This window comes from Mauremys mutica, chromosome 6 (genome assembly GCF_020497125.1).
Source record: "Mauremys mutica isolate MM-2020 ecotype Southern chromosome 6, ASM2049712v1, whole genome shotgun sequence".
In the NCBI taxonomy this organism is placed as follows: Eukaryota; Metazoa; Chordata; order Testudines; family Geoemydidae; genus Mauremys; species Mauremys mutica.
In genome coordinates, this window is record NC_059077.1 from 42,976,671 (window position 1) to 42,991,421 (window position 14,751).

The 14,751-nt window shown below is 44.8% G+C and overlaps 1 protein-coding gene across 1 annotated transcript in view; it reads right to left on the minus strand.

The window, feature by feature from the left end:
- Nucleotides 1-14,425, minus strand: part of SCAMP1 (secretory carrier membrane protein 1) — an 80,113-nt gene extending 65,688 nt beyond the window's left edge. The window contains exon 1 of the mRNA XM_045022509.1: nucleotides 14,139-14,425. Within this exon, the coding sequence (XP_044878444.1) occupies nucleotides 14,139-14,195 (57 nt within the window). The 5' untranslated portion in view covers nucleotides 14,196-14,425. The remainder of the gene's footprint in view (nucleotides 1-14,138) is intronic.
- Between the last annotated feature and the right edge of the window lie 326 nt (nucleotides 14,426-14,751).

Genomic DNA, 14,751 nt, shown 5'->3' on the forward strand with positions numbered 1-14,751 from the left:
TAACAAGTGTTATACTATAAAATAAGTTCCTTTAATTCCAGCCGATGCCACACAGAAAGGCATAGTTTAAGGCTTGTGTATACTTCAAATCTCTTGTGTATTAACTTCAGTTATTTCACATTAAAATATCTGGCAACAACAAAAAATGTTTTTGGATGGAAATCATGTGGTGTTTTAATGCACATTAAATCCACTTTGCAAGTGGGTTTACAGATATGCAGGATGAGGTTACCCACAGCAAGGTAGGTGTGAAAAAAAACTGTTGCACATCTGCCGGGTCCTCCTCCTGTTTCCCACACTACTTTGCTAGCTACCTAGGATCCTGTTTACCTGTGCGTTCTCTAGTACTTTGGGATCATCCTGACTGGAGGTCAACTCCCCATTCAAATGCTGGAGTGTGGCAAGATTTTGTCTTTTGCTATTCCAGCTTGTGTGAAGTTCACAAGCCTAATTATTGATCATCATGACTCATGTGTCACTACGGTCTTGTGCTGAGATCCAGGACTTCATTGCCTTCTGAGGAGAGAAGCTGAGTTAGTCGCATCTGAATGGCAGTCGCTTACCAGCTGTACAAACAAGCAGCTATAACAACAAATGCAGGACAGGAAGCACAGCTGGGACACCCCAGAGCCACAGTAAGGCAACGGAGCTCCAGCTGGCACACAGGACTAGTAAGTACTATGGGACCACTAAGAGACCTACCAACGTCTGCTGGTACTATGAGACGCTGGACCATGTGTTTGCCGGAGATCATCCCACTCAACAACAGCATATTGTGGATTCCCCAATAGAGCCTTCAAACCAGGATTTTGTTGACTTGGTGAACCTGGGAGCAAACAGTTTCAAAGACCAGGGGGCACCTTCCATCAAAAAAGGATCAACCTGAACTACAGGCAAAAGACCCAAACTGTGGAGAGGATCAATTCCAGCAAGCATGCAATGATATTACAGTAAAATTGCCAGCTGGGTTTGAACAGCTTAGTTCAGGCACCATAAAGTTTACTTTCACTCTGCTTCCTGAGCTTTTAAACACCACACCTAACCATTGCACTACTGAAAATGACAGGATGTGCTAGAGACTGTATGAACTCTTCATGCCTTTGCTTCTATAAATATGTCAATACACAAACACCACTTAAGCTTGCTGTATACCACCACACACAGTCCCACGGCAGCATTTACTGGTCTCACCCACCCAGTTGACTTCCCCACTCCCCACTGGAGACTGTTCTAAAAAGACACTTATTTTAGCAGCAAATACAGAAAAGAAAATGCACACACAAAAAACATCATGTTTCTAACTCAGAGTTTCATTAATGATCAAAGATTTGAGCTAACATGAGTTATGAATCAAATTGCCAAAATTATGCTAGACATTTCCAAAATGAAAGATTTTAAGATGCTTAACCATTCACACACATACCCTTTGATGTACTGCAGAATTTTATTCATTCTGAAGTACACCTTATGCTGATCTGCAGGTGTTAAATATGAAAACTTAAAAGCACATATAGTGCTCTAATTGGCACAAAGATTGAATGGCATTGCAGCTCTCTTGGCACTGCCCATATTGCTTGCGGTTCCCTTTCACTCCTGCACCAGATTTGGGGCAGCCATGCCTTTCTGGACAGGAGGATTCTGTCTTTTGGGGACACAACACAGGATAACATCCTCCAACATAAGGACAGTCTGCAGAACTACACATGCATTTGCTAGGACTCACTGATGCAGCCTCTTTAACTTGCCACCCTATCACTCACAACCCATTTGAAATTTAGTTCCCCTATCCCACACTGGCAGAACCCCCCCACTTTCTCCTCTTCTCCTGCCACCCACCTCTCAGAACTGGGGGCTCCTACACAGAGGAAAAAGATTGTATAAACATCTTATCTCCAATCTCACCCAAGACTGGGAAGAGCCTATGGGAAAGGAAATCTCAAAGTGAGGAGGGAAAAGCAACATTTTATCAGTGTTAGCATACAGGCTACAATTTCAACAGCTTGGGTCCCCCAACACTCTCTCACACACACTTTTTCCCTATAGCACCACCATCGAGAAAAGGAGAGAGAAAAGGACAAGAGAAATGACTAGCATCACAGAAAACAGCTAGGGATGGAGAGACAAACAATCCTCTTGTATCATATGACCTTGAAACTTTCTATCTTTGCACAGCTTTATGAATTCTGAAATGAGTTTTTACTGCTCACAACATTCAAACTGGTATTCATCGGCACTGAAGTACTGGAAGTGTTTACAGTCACAGTTCTGAGTCCTGCACCATTAACTGAAGTGTGCAGCACAATGTCACAACAGTGACACTAGCATGATATAAACACTATATTCACATTATATTGTTCTTTGTTTTTAATGCACTCACTTATCAACTATGATTAAATTCTTGTATCAAGACATCCACAGAAGAAAAAACATGCTAATAAATGGCTTACACAGAAACCACATACACACTTTACAATGGCACCTGGGTCCTCAGTGCCCCCGAGTAAATGCATCATTTGGTAAATGTCTCCATTTGGCTTTTCAAAATCTTCACCCAGCATGCCCAGCACTTGCTCCATTCCATTTGCAAAGCTCTCTCCCTTCGTCTCACAAAACTTGTGCGAAACACAGCAAGCAGCTATCATAACAGAAAGATGTTTCTCATCAGCCTCAGGATCTTCCATCTATTTTCCATTTTCCAAATGTACATTCTACAGTCATTTTTGCAACTATTTAGTGTATAGATACATAGTTCCTTTCTTCTAGCAAAGTGTTCAGTAAAAGGCTTCACCCAGAATGAGTGATGAAATGACAGAACCATTGATGCAAAAGTTCCACTCGTCACTGCAGAAAGTCCAGACTTTCTGGTGGCATGGCCCTTCCTGAATACTCCACAGATATACTGTGGAACTTTCTGTGGTTATCAACGAGGCCTTGCACTACCATGGAGAAGTACCCTTTTCCATTTATGAACTTCAAGGCCAGGTGCAGGAGGCAAAGAACAACATGAGTCCCATCACTGACCCTACTACAAGTTGGGAAACCCAACTGTGAAAACATGTTAATTTCCTGTACATTTCCCAATCTTTTGACCCAGGGGGACAGAACTCTTTCCACTGGTTCTAAAACTTTTTTTGTCCATGGACCACTTAAAAATTGCTGATGGTCTCGGCGGACCACTTAACTATCTTTCCAAATGTTGTTTGTACCATTAGCTAACTACTGTAAAGAGCTTTGGATTAAAGAATTATATAAAAAAAAACCCTTAAACGTTTTTTTGTTCTACAAATAAAAGCACACAACTCATTTTAATATCAGTAGTCTTACCTTCCTAAAGAGATGGATGTGTCTGTTTTTGTGAGCAAAGTTCAGGGAAGCCGGGTGTAATGTTTGTCAGCTTTAGCCTTAGGTCAGGTTCAGCATTCATCCTGCTTCTGTATTTGGATTAAGGGCTGTAAATGATGAAAATCCTGTCTCACGCAGGTATGTAGTAGCAAATGGCATTAAAAAAAACAGCACTGCTTTGTCTGCAAGTTCTGGGTAGTCTTTTGGATTCAAAGAACTGAACTTAATTACGGAATGTCTTAAATTCTGACCGTAATGTTTTGTTGCAAGAAAGCTCCAACAAGCACTCTTGTGCCTTACTAAACAAACCAGAAGGCAGCTCACTGATTTCAATTCCGAAAGGATTACAAATCCAGTTGTTTGGTTCAGCTTCTACTAGAAAGTAATCTTCAAACTGTTGCTTCAAGGCAACAACTTGTTCTTCAATTTCATTTTTTTTTTTTTGGTCAAGCACCAGTTCATTTTCAGACAGAAAACCTTCCAATGTTGGAAATACGCTGAAATCATCCTTTTTGTCGTGACTAGCAAACAAGTCAAGTATCTTGATTGTTGCATGGATTTTGTCTCGCGCATCCAATATAATCACTGAAACTCCCTGCAACCCAGCATTCAACTCATTTAGGCATAGAAAGTACGCTTATTAAGTTTGCAGATGATACCAAACTGGGAGGGATTGCAACTGCTTTGGAGGATAGGGTCAAAATTCAAAATGATCTGGAAAAATTGGAAAAATGGTCTGAGGTAAACAGGATGAAGTTTAATAACAACAAATGCAAAGTGCTCCACTTAGGAAGGAACAATCAGTTTCACACATACAGAATGGGAAGAGACTGTCTAGGAAGGAGTACGGCGGAAAGGGATCTAGGGGTTATAGTGGACCACAAGCTAAATATGAGTCAACAGTGTGATGCTGTTGCAAAAAAAGCAAACGTGATTCTGGGATGCATTAACAGGTGTGTTGTGAGCAAGACATGAGAAGTCATTCTTCCGCTCTACTCTGCGCTGGTCAGGCCTCAGCTGGAGTATTGTGTCCAGTTCTGGGCACCGCATTTCAAGAAAGATATGGAGAAATTGGAGAGGGTCCAGAGAAGAGCAACAAGAATGATTAAAGGTCTAGAGAACATGACCTACGAAGGAAGGCTGAAATAATTGGGTTTGTTTAGTTTGGAAAAGAGAAGACAGAGGGGGACATGATAGCAGTTTTCAGGTATCTAAAAGGGTGTCATCAGGAGGAGGGAGAAAACTTGTTCATCTTAGGCTCTAAGGATAGAGCAAGAAGCAATGGGCTTAAACTGCAGCAAGGGAGGTTTAGGTTGGACATTAGGAGAAAGTCCCTAACTGTCAGGGTGGTTAAACATTGGAATAAACTGCCTAGGGAGGTTGTGGAATCTCCATCTCTGGAGATATTTAAGAATAGGTTAGACAAATGTCTATCAGGGATGGTCTAGACGGTATTTGGTCCTGCCATGAGGGCAGGGGACTGGACTCAATGACCTCTCGAGGTCCCTTCCACTCCTAGAGTCTATGAATCTATGTAAATACATCGGAGAAGTAAGCCAATCACGAGAGCCAGAATGAAATTTCAAAACAACTTGTGAACTGAAATGGATGGTCTGTTAGAAATAGCTGTACTTCTGAATGTAGCTCGAACAAACAAGTACTTTGCCTCTTGACAACCATCATACTTCTGTATGAAGTTGTACATAAGCACTTCCCATTTCATTGCATGGAACACTAAAAAATTGAGAATTCATAGATCTAGCTTTTATTAAAATTAGTAGTTTTCACTGCAGAGTCCAAAACACCCTTCATTTCCACTGGCATTTTCTTGGCAACTAGTGCCTCTCAATGAATGCTATAGTGCACCAATGTGGCATTAGGTGCCACTTCGCAGATACGAGCCATTATCCTACTGTGTCTTCCCGTCATTGCTCTTCCACTGTCAGTACATACTCCAACACAATGTTTCCAATCAATACTGCATTCCTTCACAAACTCATCTAGTAACTGGAAAAGTTGTTTGGTGGTTGTTCTTCTTGGCATTGAATGACAAAACAAAATATCTTCCAGCACTTTCCCTTTCCACTCATACCTGATGTATGCAAGATTTGCAATGTCAGTGATATCAGTCGTCTCATCCAATTGCAATGCAAAATACCTACTGTTGTTCACGTTTCACAAGAATGTCTTTAACATCAGTGGTATGAGCATTGGCTTGCTAAATCCAGAGATGTAAGTTCAATCCTTGAGGGGGCCATTTAGGGAACAGGGGTAAAAATCTGTCGGGGGATTGGTTCTGCTTTGAGCAGGGGGTTGGACAAGATGACCTCCTGAGGTCCCTTCCAACCCCGATATTCTATGATGCTATGATCTTGAATTCTGTGTGGCAGTCTCATTTGAAAGAGGCACACAATCTAACTGCTTTGCCATCTTCTCGCCACACATTATTAACGCAAGTTCTTTAGCTGCAGGCGGAATAAGTTCTTCCCCAATAGTGTGAGGCTTCCCCGCTTTGGGGATTTGAAGGCTTGCACAATATGAAGCTTCCAGGGCCTTTACATTTACTGTTGCATGAACAAACATTGTTACTTTCCCTTGTTTCAACTCATTCAGTTAGCGCTGAAAAAATTCAGGAGGTTTATCTTTGAAAGCAGCATGATTTGTCGTCAAATAGCGCAGGAGGTTTGCAGGCTTCAAGCTTTCATTAGCCAGGACTCCGTAGCATAACACACATTGTGGCCTTGGTTCATCTTGTTCACCAGTCCCTATAAAGCGTAAATTAATATAGCTTGAATGGTATTGTCTTATCGTTTATTGGCATTTCAGTGTATTCTCATTACCGGTACTCATACTGGTTCCTGGTAAACCCAGGGCTGCACTCAAAATTTCCTTTGCAGATGTATGTTCGCTTGCTGTACTCTCATGTTCGATTTTGAACTTTTCACTGATCGCACAGTCACTGGTTTGATTATTTGTTGTTTTCTTTTCAAAAGAACCCATTTTCAACCACAAATCCATTTCTGGGGGTTGACTACTATCCTACCTACTGGACAGAACTGAAAAAGCCCTAGGGTCTGGTACAGTCAGTATATCTTTCCACAAGACAATAATGACCAATAAATACAATATAAGTAGGTTAGCTGAATTGCATTCAATGAAAACCACGCATACACAGCTGAAAAATGTGACCAATTAAAACTATGTACACCTCTACCCCAATATAACACAACCCAATATAATACGAATTTGGATATAACGTGGTAAAGCAGCGGGGAACCCCGGGACCTTTAAAGCACCACCCGAGCTCCGCTACTTTACTGCGTTATATCCAAATTCGTGTGGCACCCCGGGCCCTTTAAATCCCAGTCCGAGCCCAGCTGCTGGAGCTCCAGTGGTGATTTAAAGGGCCCAGGGCTCCCCGCAGCAACCAGAGCACCGGGCCCTTTAAATCTCTGCCCGAGCCCTGCTGCCAGAGCTCCGGCGGTGATTTAAAGGGCCTCAGGTTCCCCACAGCGGCTGGAGCACCAGGCCCTTTAAATCACCGCTGGGGAAGCCGGTCCAGTCCAGCACAGTGTACCCGATATAACACGGTCTCACCTATAAGGTGGTGAGATTTTTTGGCTCCCGAGGACCGCGTTATATCAGGGTAGAGGTGTATGTACTGTAGTAGGGTACCAATTTAAAGAAACACATTTCGCTTCTGGATTAAATGTGAATTAAAATAAAACACCACCAAAGGCCCAATTAAATAACCTACTCTTACCATAGACCACTAACCCTTCAGGGAAAGCGGCTCTCAAAAAATGAAACATCTGCCAAAACACTAAGATGCTACAGACTTTTGCAGTTCACAAAACATCCCTCTTGCATGCATATTATCTGCACACCTAGCTCAGCTTTAAGATGCTATACAAATCTATGAGTCAACTAGAAACAGTCACACTCTCATTGCAATATTAATACAATATTTTCTGATACTGGAAAGGAGAGTAGAGTAAAGGGCATTCACTCAGGCTTATGCAACTTCTCTGAGATATCCAGTCTAAATTTGATATTTCACACACAACAGTAAAAATAAGTAATAAAGTCACAAAACCACAAACAAATGACAATACTGAAAATACGAAGGGAAGTAAAACATCAAGTGGTTGGTTATGGGTATTTTAAATTAGTGTTTAGGATCTATGCTGTGCAAATGCAACAGAGCCCTGTAGAAACAGGCAAAGTTCTCCTGGTTTCACATTATGTGTGTCACCAACTCAAAAACTCACAGTGGACTCATTGAGTTTTTATAAGCCTTGGAGCACATTAACGCATGGCCTTAATGGTTTCCATGGCTCTCCCCAAATGTAATGGAAATCACTTGCAGTACAGTACCTCCTCACTTAAAAGTCATCCTGGTTAAAGTTTTTTCGTTGTTACACTGTTGATCAATTAGAGAACATGCTCGTTTAAAGTTTGTGCAATGCTCCCTTCTAACATCATTTGGCAGCCACTTGCTTTGTCCACTGCTTGCAGGAAGAGAAGCCCATTAGAGCTAGCTGGTAGGCAGCCCCTCCCCCCATTAGCTCCCCCATCCCCTAAGTTCTCTGTGCTGCAGCTGCCCAGCAGGCTATCAAGGCAGTTCAGCTGTCCCTCCCTGCACTGCCATGTGCTGCTCCTGCCCTCTGCCTTTGAGCTGCTCCCAGAGACTACTGCTTGCTGTGCAGGAGTGGGAGGAAGGGGGCTAATATCAGGGTGTCCCCCTTCCTCCCACTCCTGCATCCCGCTTACCCCTTCTCCATATAGAGCAGGGAGGGGACACGGACGGAGAGAGACAGAGAGCACCTGGGGCAGCAGCTGCTGTCTAAACTTCCTGATCCACTTAAAAAGACAATGCCCTTAAAGAGTGGGTCAGCTTACTTAAAGGGGCAGTGTGCATTTCTCTCCTTCTCCCCCCACACAAGGTGTGTGTCTGTCTCTGTCTGCTATGCTGTCTTCCCTCCCTCCTGTTCGTGCGGCCTTGTGTGAGAGGCTACATTAACAACGTGTTAACCGTTGAGGGCTCAGCCCAGTGCTAGTTCGTCATTTAGTAGCAAGGCATTCCCAGGGAAATATCCCTCCCTCTTCCACCCTCTAACTTCGGCACCTCAACCAAGCTTCACAATGATCACAGCTGTGAACTGTATTAAAAATTGTTTAAAACGTATACTGTATGTCTATATAAATATACAGTTTTTTGTCTGGTGAAAAAAATTTCCCTGGAACCTAACGCGAGGAGTTACTGTGGTTTGGGAGAGCAGTCTTGTCCACTCAGCAGCAGCTACCAAGCTGGGGCTGGGAAGGAGGAGGGGGGTCTGTCTCCCTCTCTCACCCGCTGTGGCAGCCCCAGAGTTGGAGCTAGGAAGGAAGAGGGGGGAGTGTCTCTTCCCCAGCAGCTGCAGCCCTGGAGCTGGGGAAAGTCACCTCTTTCTCTGCCCACCGCAGCCCTGCAGGTCCCAAATTCCTCTCTCTTCTCACCCCACTGCCCCCCACCACCTACCTCCTATCTCCCCCACCTCTCCCCACATGTGCATCTTCTCCATGATACATGCACCTAATTAGTGGAGCCACACCTGCACAGCTCCTCTAATTAGATGGGCAGCCCTTCATTCTCTTGTGCACGGCCGCCCAGGTGCGCACCTTACAGGGAACTATCCACGGATCACATGAATGGAGCTGTATCCATGGACCACAGTTTGAGAACCTCTGCTCTAGACAGCAGCGCACACCTTCATGACAACAGTCCTAATTGTTGAACTACCATCTCTGATGGGTTAGCTAATGACCAGTAGCAATCGGGGGGGAGGGGGAGTGAGGAGGATGAGCTCTCACATAGCTATGGCCACATGCTTCTCAATATTGAGGGCAGCTTTCATGTAGGTGTTCCACTGCACCTGTTTGAGCTCTGCACAGATTTCTAGGAAAGTGGATTTTTACATCCTGAAGTTCTGCAGCCACTGCTCATCATCCCAGATTAATAACACTATTTTATTCCACCAGTCAGCACTAGTTAGCAGAGCCCAAAAGCAGTGTTCCATGAAAAAAATGTAGGGGAAGTCTCTGCTTAATTTCAAACTTCCTTTTTGCAGGTTGCCTTAGTGCTCTGGTTTTGAAATCATAGCATGAATATAGATGTGCTGTTTACATTCATTACTATGAGGACTGAGAGATCACAAGCATTTCTTCTCCATGCAGCCTGACAATGGTTTGAACATGGCGCAATTCAGCCATGTTCAAAGCACTCTCAGAATGGGCAGTTCAGTGGTTTGACTTTTTTGAAAAACTGGCAATCAACAGGTATTGCTTAATTTTTTTGTATTTAATTTAAATTTTAATAGATTATAACTGTAGGCCATAACATAGGTTGTAAATTTCCAATTATCAGGTAAATTTTCATATTTATTGCCAATAAAGAAAAATGTAATTAATTTTATTTAATTTTAAAATTGAGGTTTTTAAATAAATAATCAACAATCTTTATCCACCTGCTCAGTAGAAACTCTGCCACAAGACACACCTGACCAAGCAGTCTCCCCTCATTAGTTTGTGGTTACACTTAAACCCCATCCCACCACCACCTAGATGTGAAAGAGACATACAAAACAGGTGAAAAAGGCTAAATTGTTAAATTTATTATACATAAAGTTATAAAATGTACACAATAAAACTGAGGGGGGGAAATCATTGTTATCACTTTAATCTCTAACCTTCAGCATTACTATTACTAACAACTAGCTCTTATATAGCATTTTTCATCCATAGATCTCAAAGCATTTTACCAATAGCAGGTAAAATAATAGATAAAATATTTCAGAACACAAAAATTGTGTTCAGAACACATTTGTGATTTAAGCTGTCAGTGTTGTGGGATTGTATGTAACTTCTTTTACAGGATATGCAAATGCACCTACTTGGGTAATGCAGGAACTCAGCCTTTTGAAGCTTCACTCTGAGAAGGAAATACGTTACCTATTCACAGTCTCTTCAAAGACCAAAACTGGATAAAGGAGAGACTCACCTATTCATGACTTTATGTGCTTGTTCTGAGCTGAAGCTGTGATGGATGAACTTGTGACCACAGGGAAAATTCTTCTGTGGGGTTCAAAGGACTAATCACCAACCAGAGCTCTTGCTGGAGTGAGGGAGTGATCTCTAGTAAGCTTACTAGCATAACTGTAGGATCTTTTATTATTTTTAATATTTTTTTCTTGAAATGCTTATACAGTAACTCCTCACTTAACGTCCTCCTGCTTAACGTTGTTTCGAAGTTATGTCACTGCTCCATTAGGGAACATGCTTGTTTAAAGTTGTGCAATGTTCCCTTATAACGTCGTTTGGCTGACTTTATAAGGGAGCATTGCACAAGTTCCTCTTCTCCGCCTTCTCCCCCTCCTTCCCTCCCTCCCAGCGCTTCCCCCGCCGCCAAACATATGTTTGGCGGCGCTTAGGACTTTCTAGGAGGGAGTGAAGGAGGGAGCGAATGAGCAGGAAAGCTGCCCCTCCCCGGCAGGCAGGACCACCCAGAATGCAGAGGCTTTAGGGGCTGCAGGGCCCTGGGCTAAAGGGGCCCTGGCCTGCAGCTCTAAAGCCCCTTTCGTAATGTAGTCGTGCGAGCATGGGCCAGAGGACTCAGGAGGAGCAGGGGCAGCTGTGCAGCCAGTGGCCTGAGAGAAGCGGTGCTTTCCCCTTCAAAGCCAGCTGGAGAGAATCTCAGAATTGTGACTGCCAGAATCACGGCCACGGGAGTGGTGCCGCGCTGCACAGAGCCACCTGCACACCCCTTGCATCAAACAGGAGCTGCCCCAGGTAAGTGTTCTGTACCTCCTGCCTGCCCCAGCCCTGAGCCTCCTCCTACACCCCCACCCTGAGTGCCCTCCCACACCCTAACTCCCAGAACCTGCACCCCCAGACCTCAGCCCCAGGAAGAGAATGGAGAAAAAATAAGGGGGGGGCAGGAGAAGATGAGAGAATGCTCCCCCCCTGTCATAAATAAACAGATCAGGGTTAAGGTCTCTTTTACCTGTAAAGGGTTAACATGCAGTACCTGATGACCACCTGACCAGAGGACCAATCAGAGTCAAGATAATTTCAAATCTCTGTGGAGGGAAGCCTTTGTCTGTGTTCCTTGTTTGCTCAGAGCTCTCTTTGGATCTAAGAGAGGACAGTCATGTCTCCAAGTTCTCCTGGAGTAGTTTCTACTATTCAATAGTGAGTATTAATTAGAAAGGCGAATTAGTCTTATAATTTGATTTCTACATTTGCAACTGTGTGTTTTGCTGAAGGAAATTGTTTATTCCTGTTTGCTGTTACTTTGCTTTCACTGAGAAAGAAAGGGGGAGGGGGAATTCTCTCCAGAGATTGATAAGTTTAGACCCTGTATATTGTTCCAATTTGGTTACAGAGACAGTGACTTTTCTTTTTATTCTTTAATAAATTCTTTTCTATTAAGGACTTGGTTGATCTTTCTTTGGGTGGATTCTCAGGGAAAGAGGAGGGGGAGGTATCCCTCTGTAGTTAGGTCCCGGTGTCTCTCCTAGGAAAAGGGAGGGGGGAGGAAGCAGGGGGGAATGGTTTATTTCTCCTGGGTATAAGAACTCCATGGATTTGGGGCTCTTGGGATCCCCTAGGATTTTGGGGAAGGATTGTGTCCAAATCCACGTAACTGATTGGGTGGTGGCAGTTTTACCAGATCTAAACTAGGATTTTAGTTTAGAGGGAAACCAAGGCAGGTCCCCACATTGGAACCCAACAGCTCCAAGTGGGGGTGAGACCTATGAAACCCCCCATGGGGGGGGGGGGGCAAAAATGACGCTGAGCACAGGGCCCCACTAACTCTAAATCCACCACTGGTAGGAGGGGGAGGAGCCGGGAAGCGCCGTGTCTCTGCTCCTCCCTCTCCCTTAAAGAAAGTCCTAAGCCTAAGTGCTGCCAAACAGCTGTTTGGCAGCAGGGAAGCACTGGGAGGAAGGGGGAGGAGTGGGGATGCAGCGGGGAAGAGGTGGAGTGGGGGTGAGAAGAGGTGGGCCTGGAGTGGAGCAGGCATGGGAAGAGGCAGGCCTGGAGCATCCCCTGGCAAAGTCAGCACCTGTTCTTCAGGGGGGAGCTGCTGCTGCGCAAGGTGCTTCCTAGCATCCTTGCCTGTCTCATTGTCTGCAGCCTGTGTGGGATAAGCCAGGGGCACCTCACCAGCACAGTACAGTATATAATGCCTTTTGTCTGCCCAAAAAATTTCCATGGAACCTAACCCCCCACATTTACATTAAATCTTATGGGAAAATTGAATTCATTTAACATTGTTTCACTTAAAGTTGCATTTTTCAGGAACATAACTACAACCTTAAGTGAGGAGTTACTGTACCTTAACTGTACTTGATTAAAAAGAGCTGAGGGTAACTTAACTGACAATAACATTGTTTACTATCTTTGAAGAGAAAAGCAAAGCAGGCTGACTTTGTTGGAGAATTCACAGTATAAGCAGGGAGCTGTGCAGTCTGCAGCTAGGAGGCTAGAGTGGGTGCTCTTGCTAGCCCAGAGGAGGAATACAGGTGCAGTTGCCCTGTATTGTGACACTGAACACCTGAGCCATAAAAACAGCTAATTAAGAGGAAAGGGAGGGGTAACCAAAAAGGAGGTTGAGCAAACTCTTGAGGGCTGAAGCTGTACGGATAGTGAAGGAGGAATTCTCAACCCTGAATATTACAAACAGCAGTCCAAGAAGTGCAAATCTTCAAAGACCCTTACATTATGTATCTTAATTTTGTAAAAAGAGAGCAAAGGTTTGCCTCCTATTGCTGCCCAAATACCATTACAACATGTGCTTTAGAAATAGCAAGGTTAGCAAAACTTAAGAGGGGAAATAGCACAAAACTTGAATGTTTGAGGAAGGTAGGAAAACTAAAGGAAAGATCTAGTGGCTTGTTTAATTTTTTAACTTTAAGTCCAGTCCAAGGTAACTGGTGCCATAACTGCAGATCATGGTTATAAATCCTTGCATTATAACAAAATACCTAATGGAGACCAGAAAAATGAAATCTTTGCTAACAGACGGGGGGGAAGACTGAATATGAAGGAACCAACCGTAAAATTTAAAAACAAAACAAACAAACGTATTTCCTTTGATGTGGAAGTTTTTATGGGTGGTGACTGAAATGTGTTTTTTTAGAAGACTAACACCAGGTCTAGGGTTTGTTTTAGATCATATTGCCTTTGCCTTTTTGTTATTACACATCAGCCCGATCGTCTAGCACTTATTGCTTGGAAGGGGTGCGATCACTTGTACACAGATCCGCTGCGTAACATCTACTGCCTGGTGCCTATGGGACAAGCCTGCAGAGTTGCTACAGCGATTATCGACCCCTCTCCCGGACGCAGAGCTACAGCCTCCTCCAGCGGTCTCCATGGCCTCCTCCCAACAGCCGCGGCGGGGCGCCGCCGCCGGGCGAAGGGAGACGCTACAGTGTAACAGGGCAAAGCCCCGCTCCGGTGTCCGGCCCCCTACCCAGCCTGGGGAAGGGAGGCAGGGCCTGCGGGAGCCCCATAGCGCGGGGCTGTTGGGCAGGCCGGGGGGTGCGGACCTGAAGGCGTCTCTGCCCTATTTTCCTGGGCACAAAGGCAGACTCCCGGGCCTGCCGCGGAAGGCCGGGCGCGCAGGCAGCCCCCCGCGGGGTGCGTTCGCCCTCAGCGAACAGAAGGCGCACCGGCCCCAAGCTAGAAGGGGAAGGACTGTTCCGCCCCGGGAGCCGCCCGAAGCCCCTGGGAGCCGGCCTCGCCCTCACCTTGAAGGGGTTGTTGAGGTCCGGGTCCGCGAAGGGGTTACTGTCGAAGTCCGACATGGCGGGGGCGGGCGGGCGCTGTGATCACCGGGCGGCGGCGGCGGCTCCACTCCAGCGCCCCACAATCTACCCCCGAACCGGTATCACAGGCAGATCCGGCCTAGGTCCCGCCCCTTGCCCGAGCAGCCAGCCAGCGAGATCCAAAATGGCTGCTCTGGAAGTGAGGTCTTCGGCGAGGCAATACCATCTGTACGCCTGGAAAGGGGACGCTACATACAGCGCTGCATCCTGTCACTGACTGCAGTCGTTAGCTTGAATAAATGTTCAGAGCTGCTAATAACCTACAGCAGGATGAAACTAGCACTGGATGAAAAAATAGTGATCTGTGCTTTGCTGATGATATTGACTTAATTAGATCATTGTAAGAAGAGATGCAAAAATTGCTAGAAAGAGTAGTAGTTGGAGCAGAGAAGTTAGGGCTAAAGATATCGCCTGAGAAGACAATTGTGACATATGAGGCTGTTGATAAAGCAAAGATAATCCTACCCAAATCTGGAGGCGGTATGATGAGCTCTCCAAATATTTGGGTAGTATGACTACAAAGGACAGTAAACAG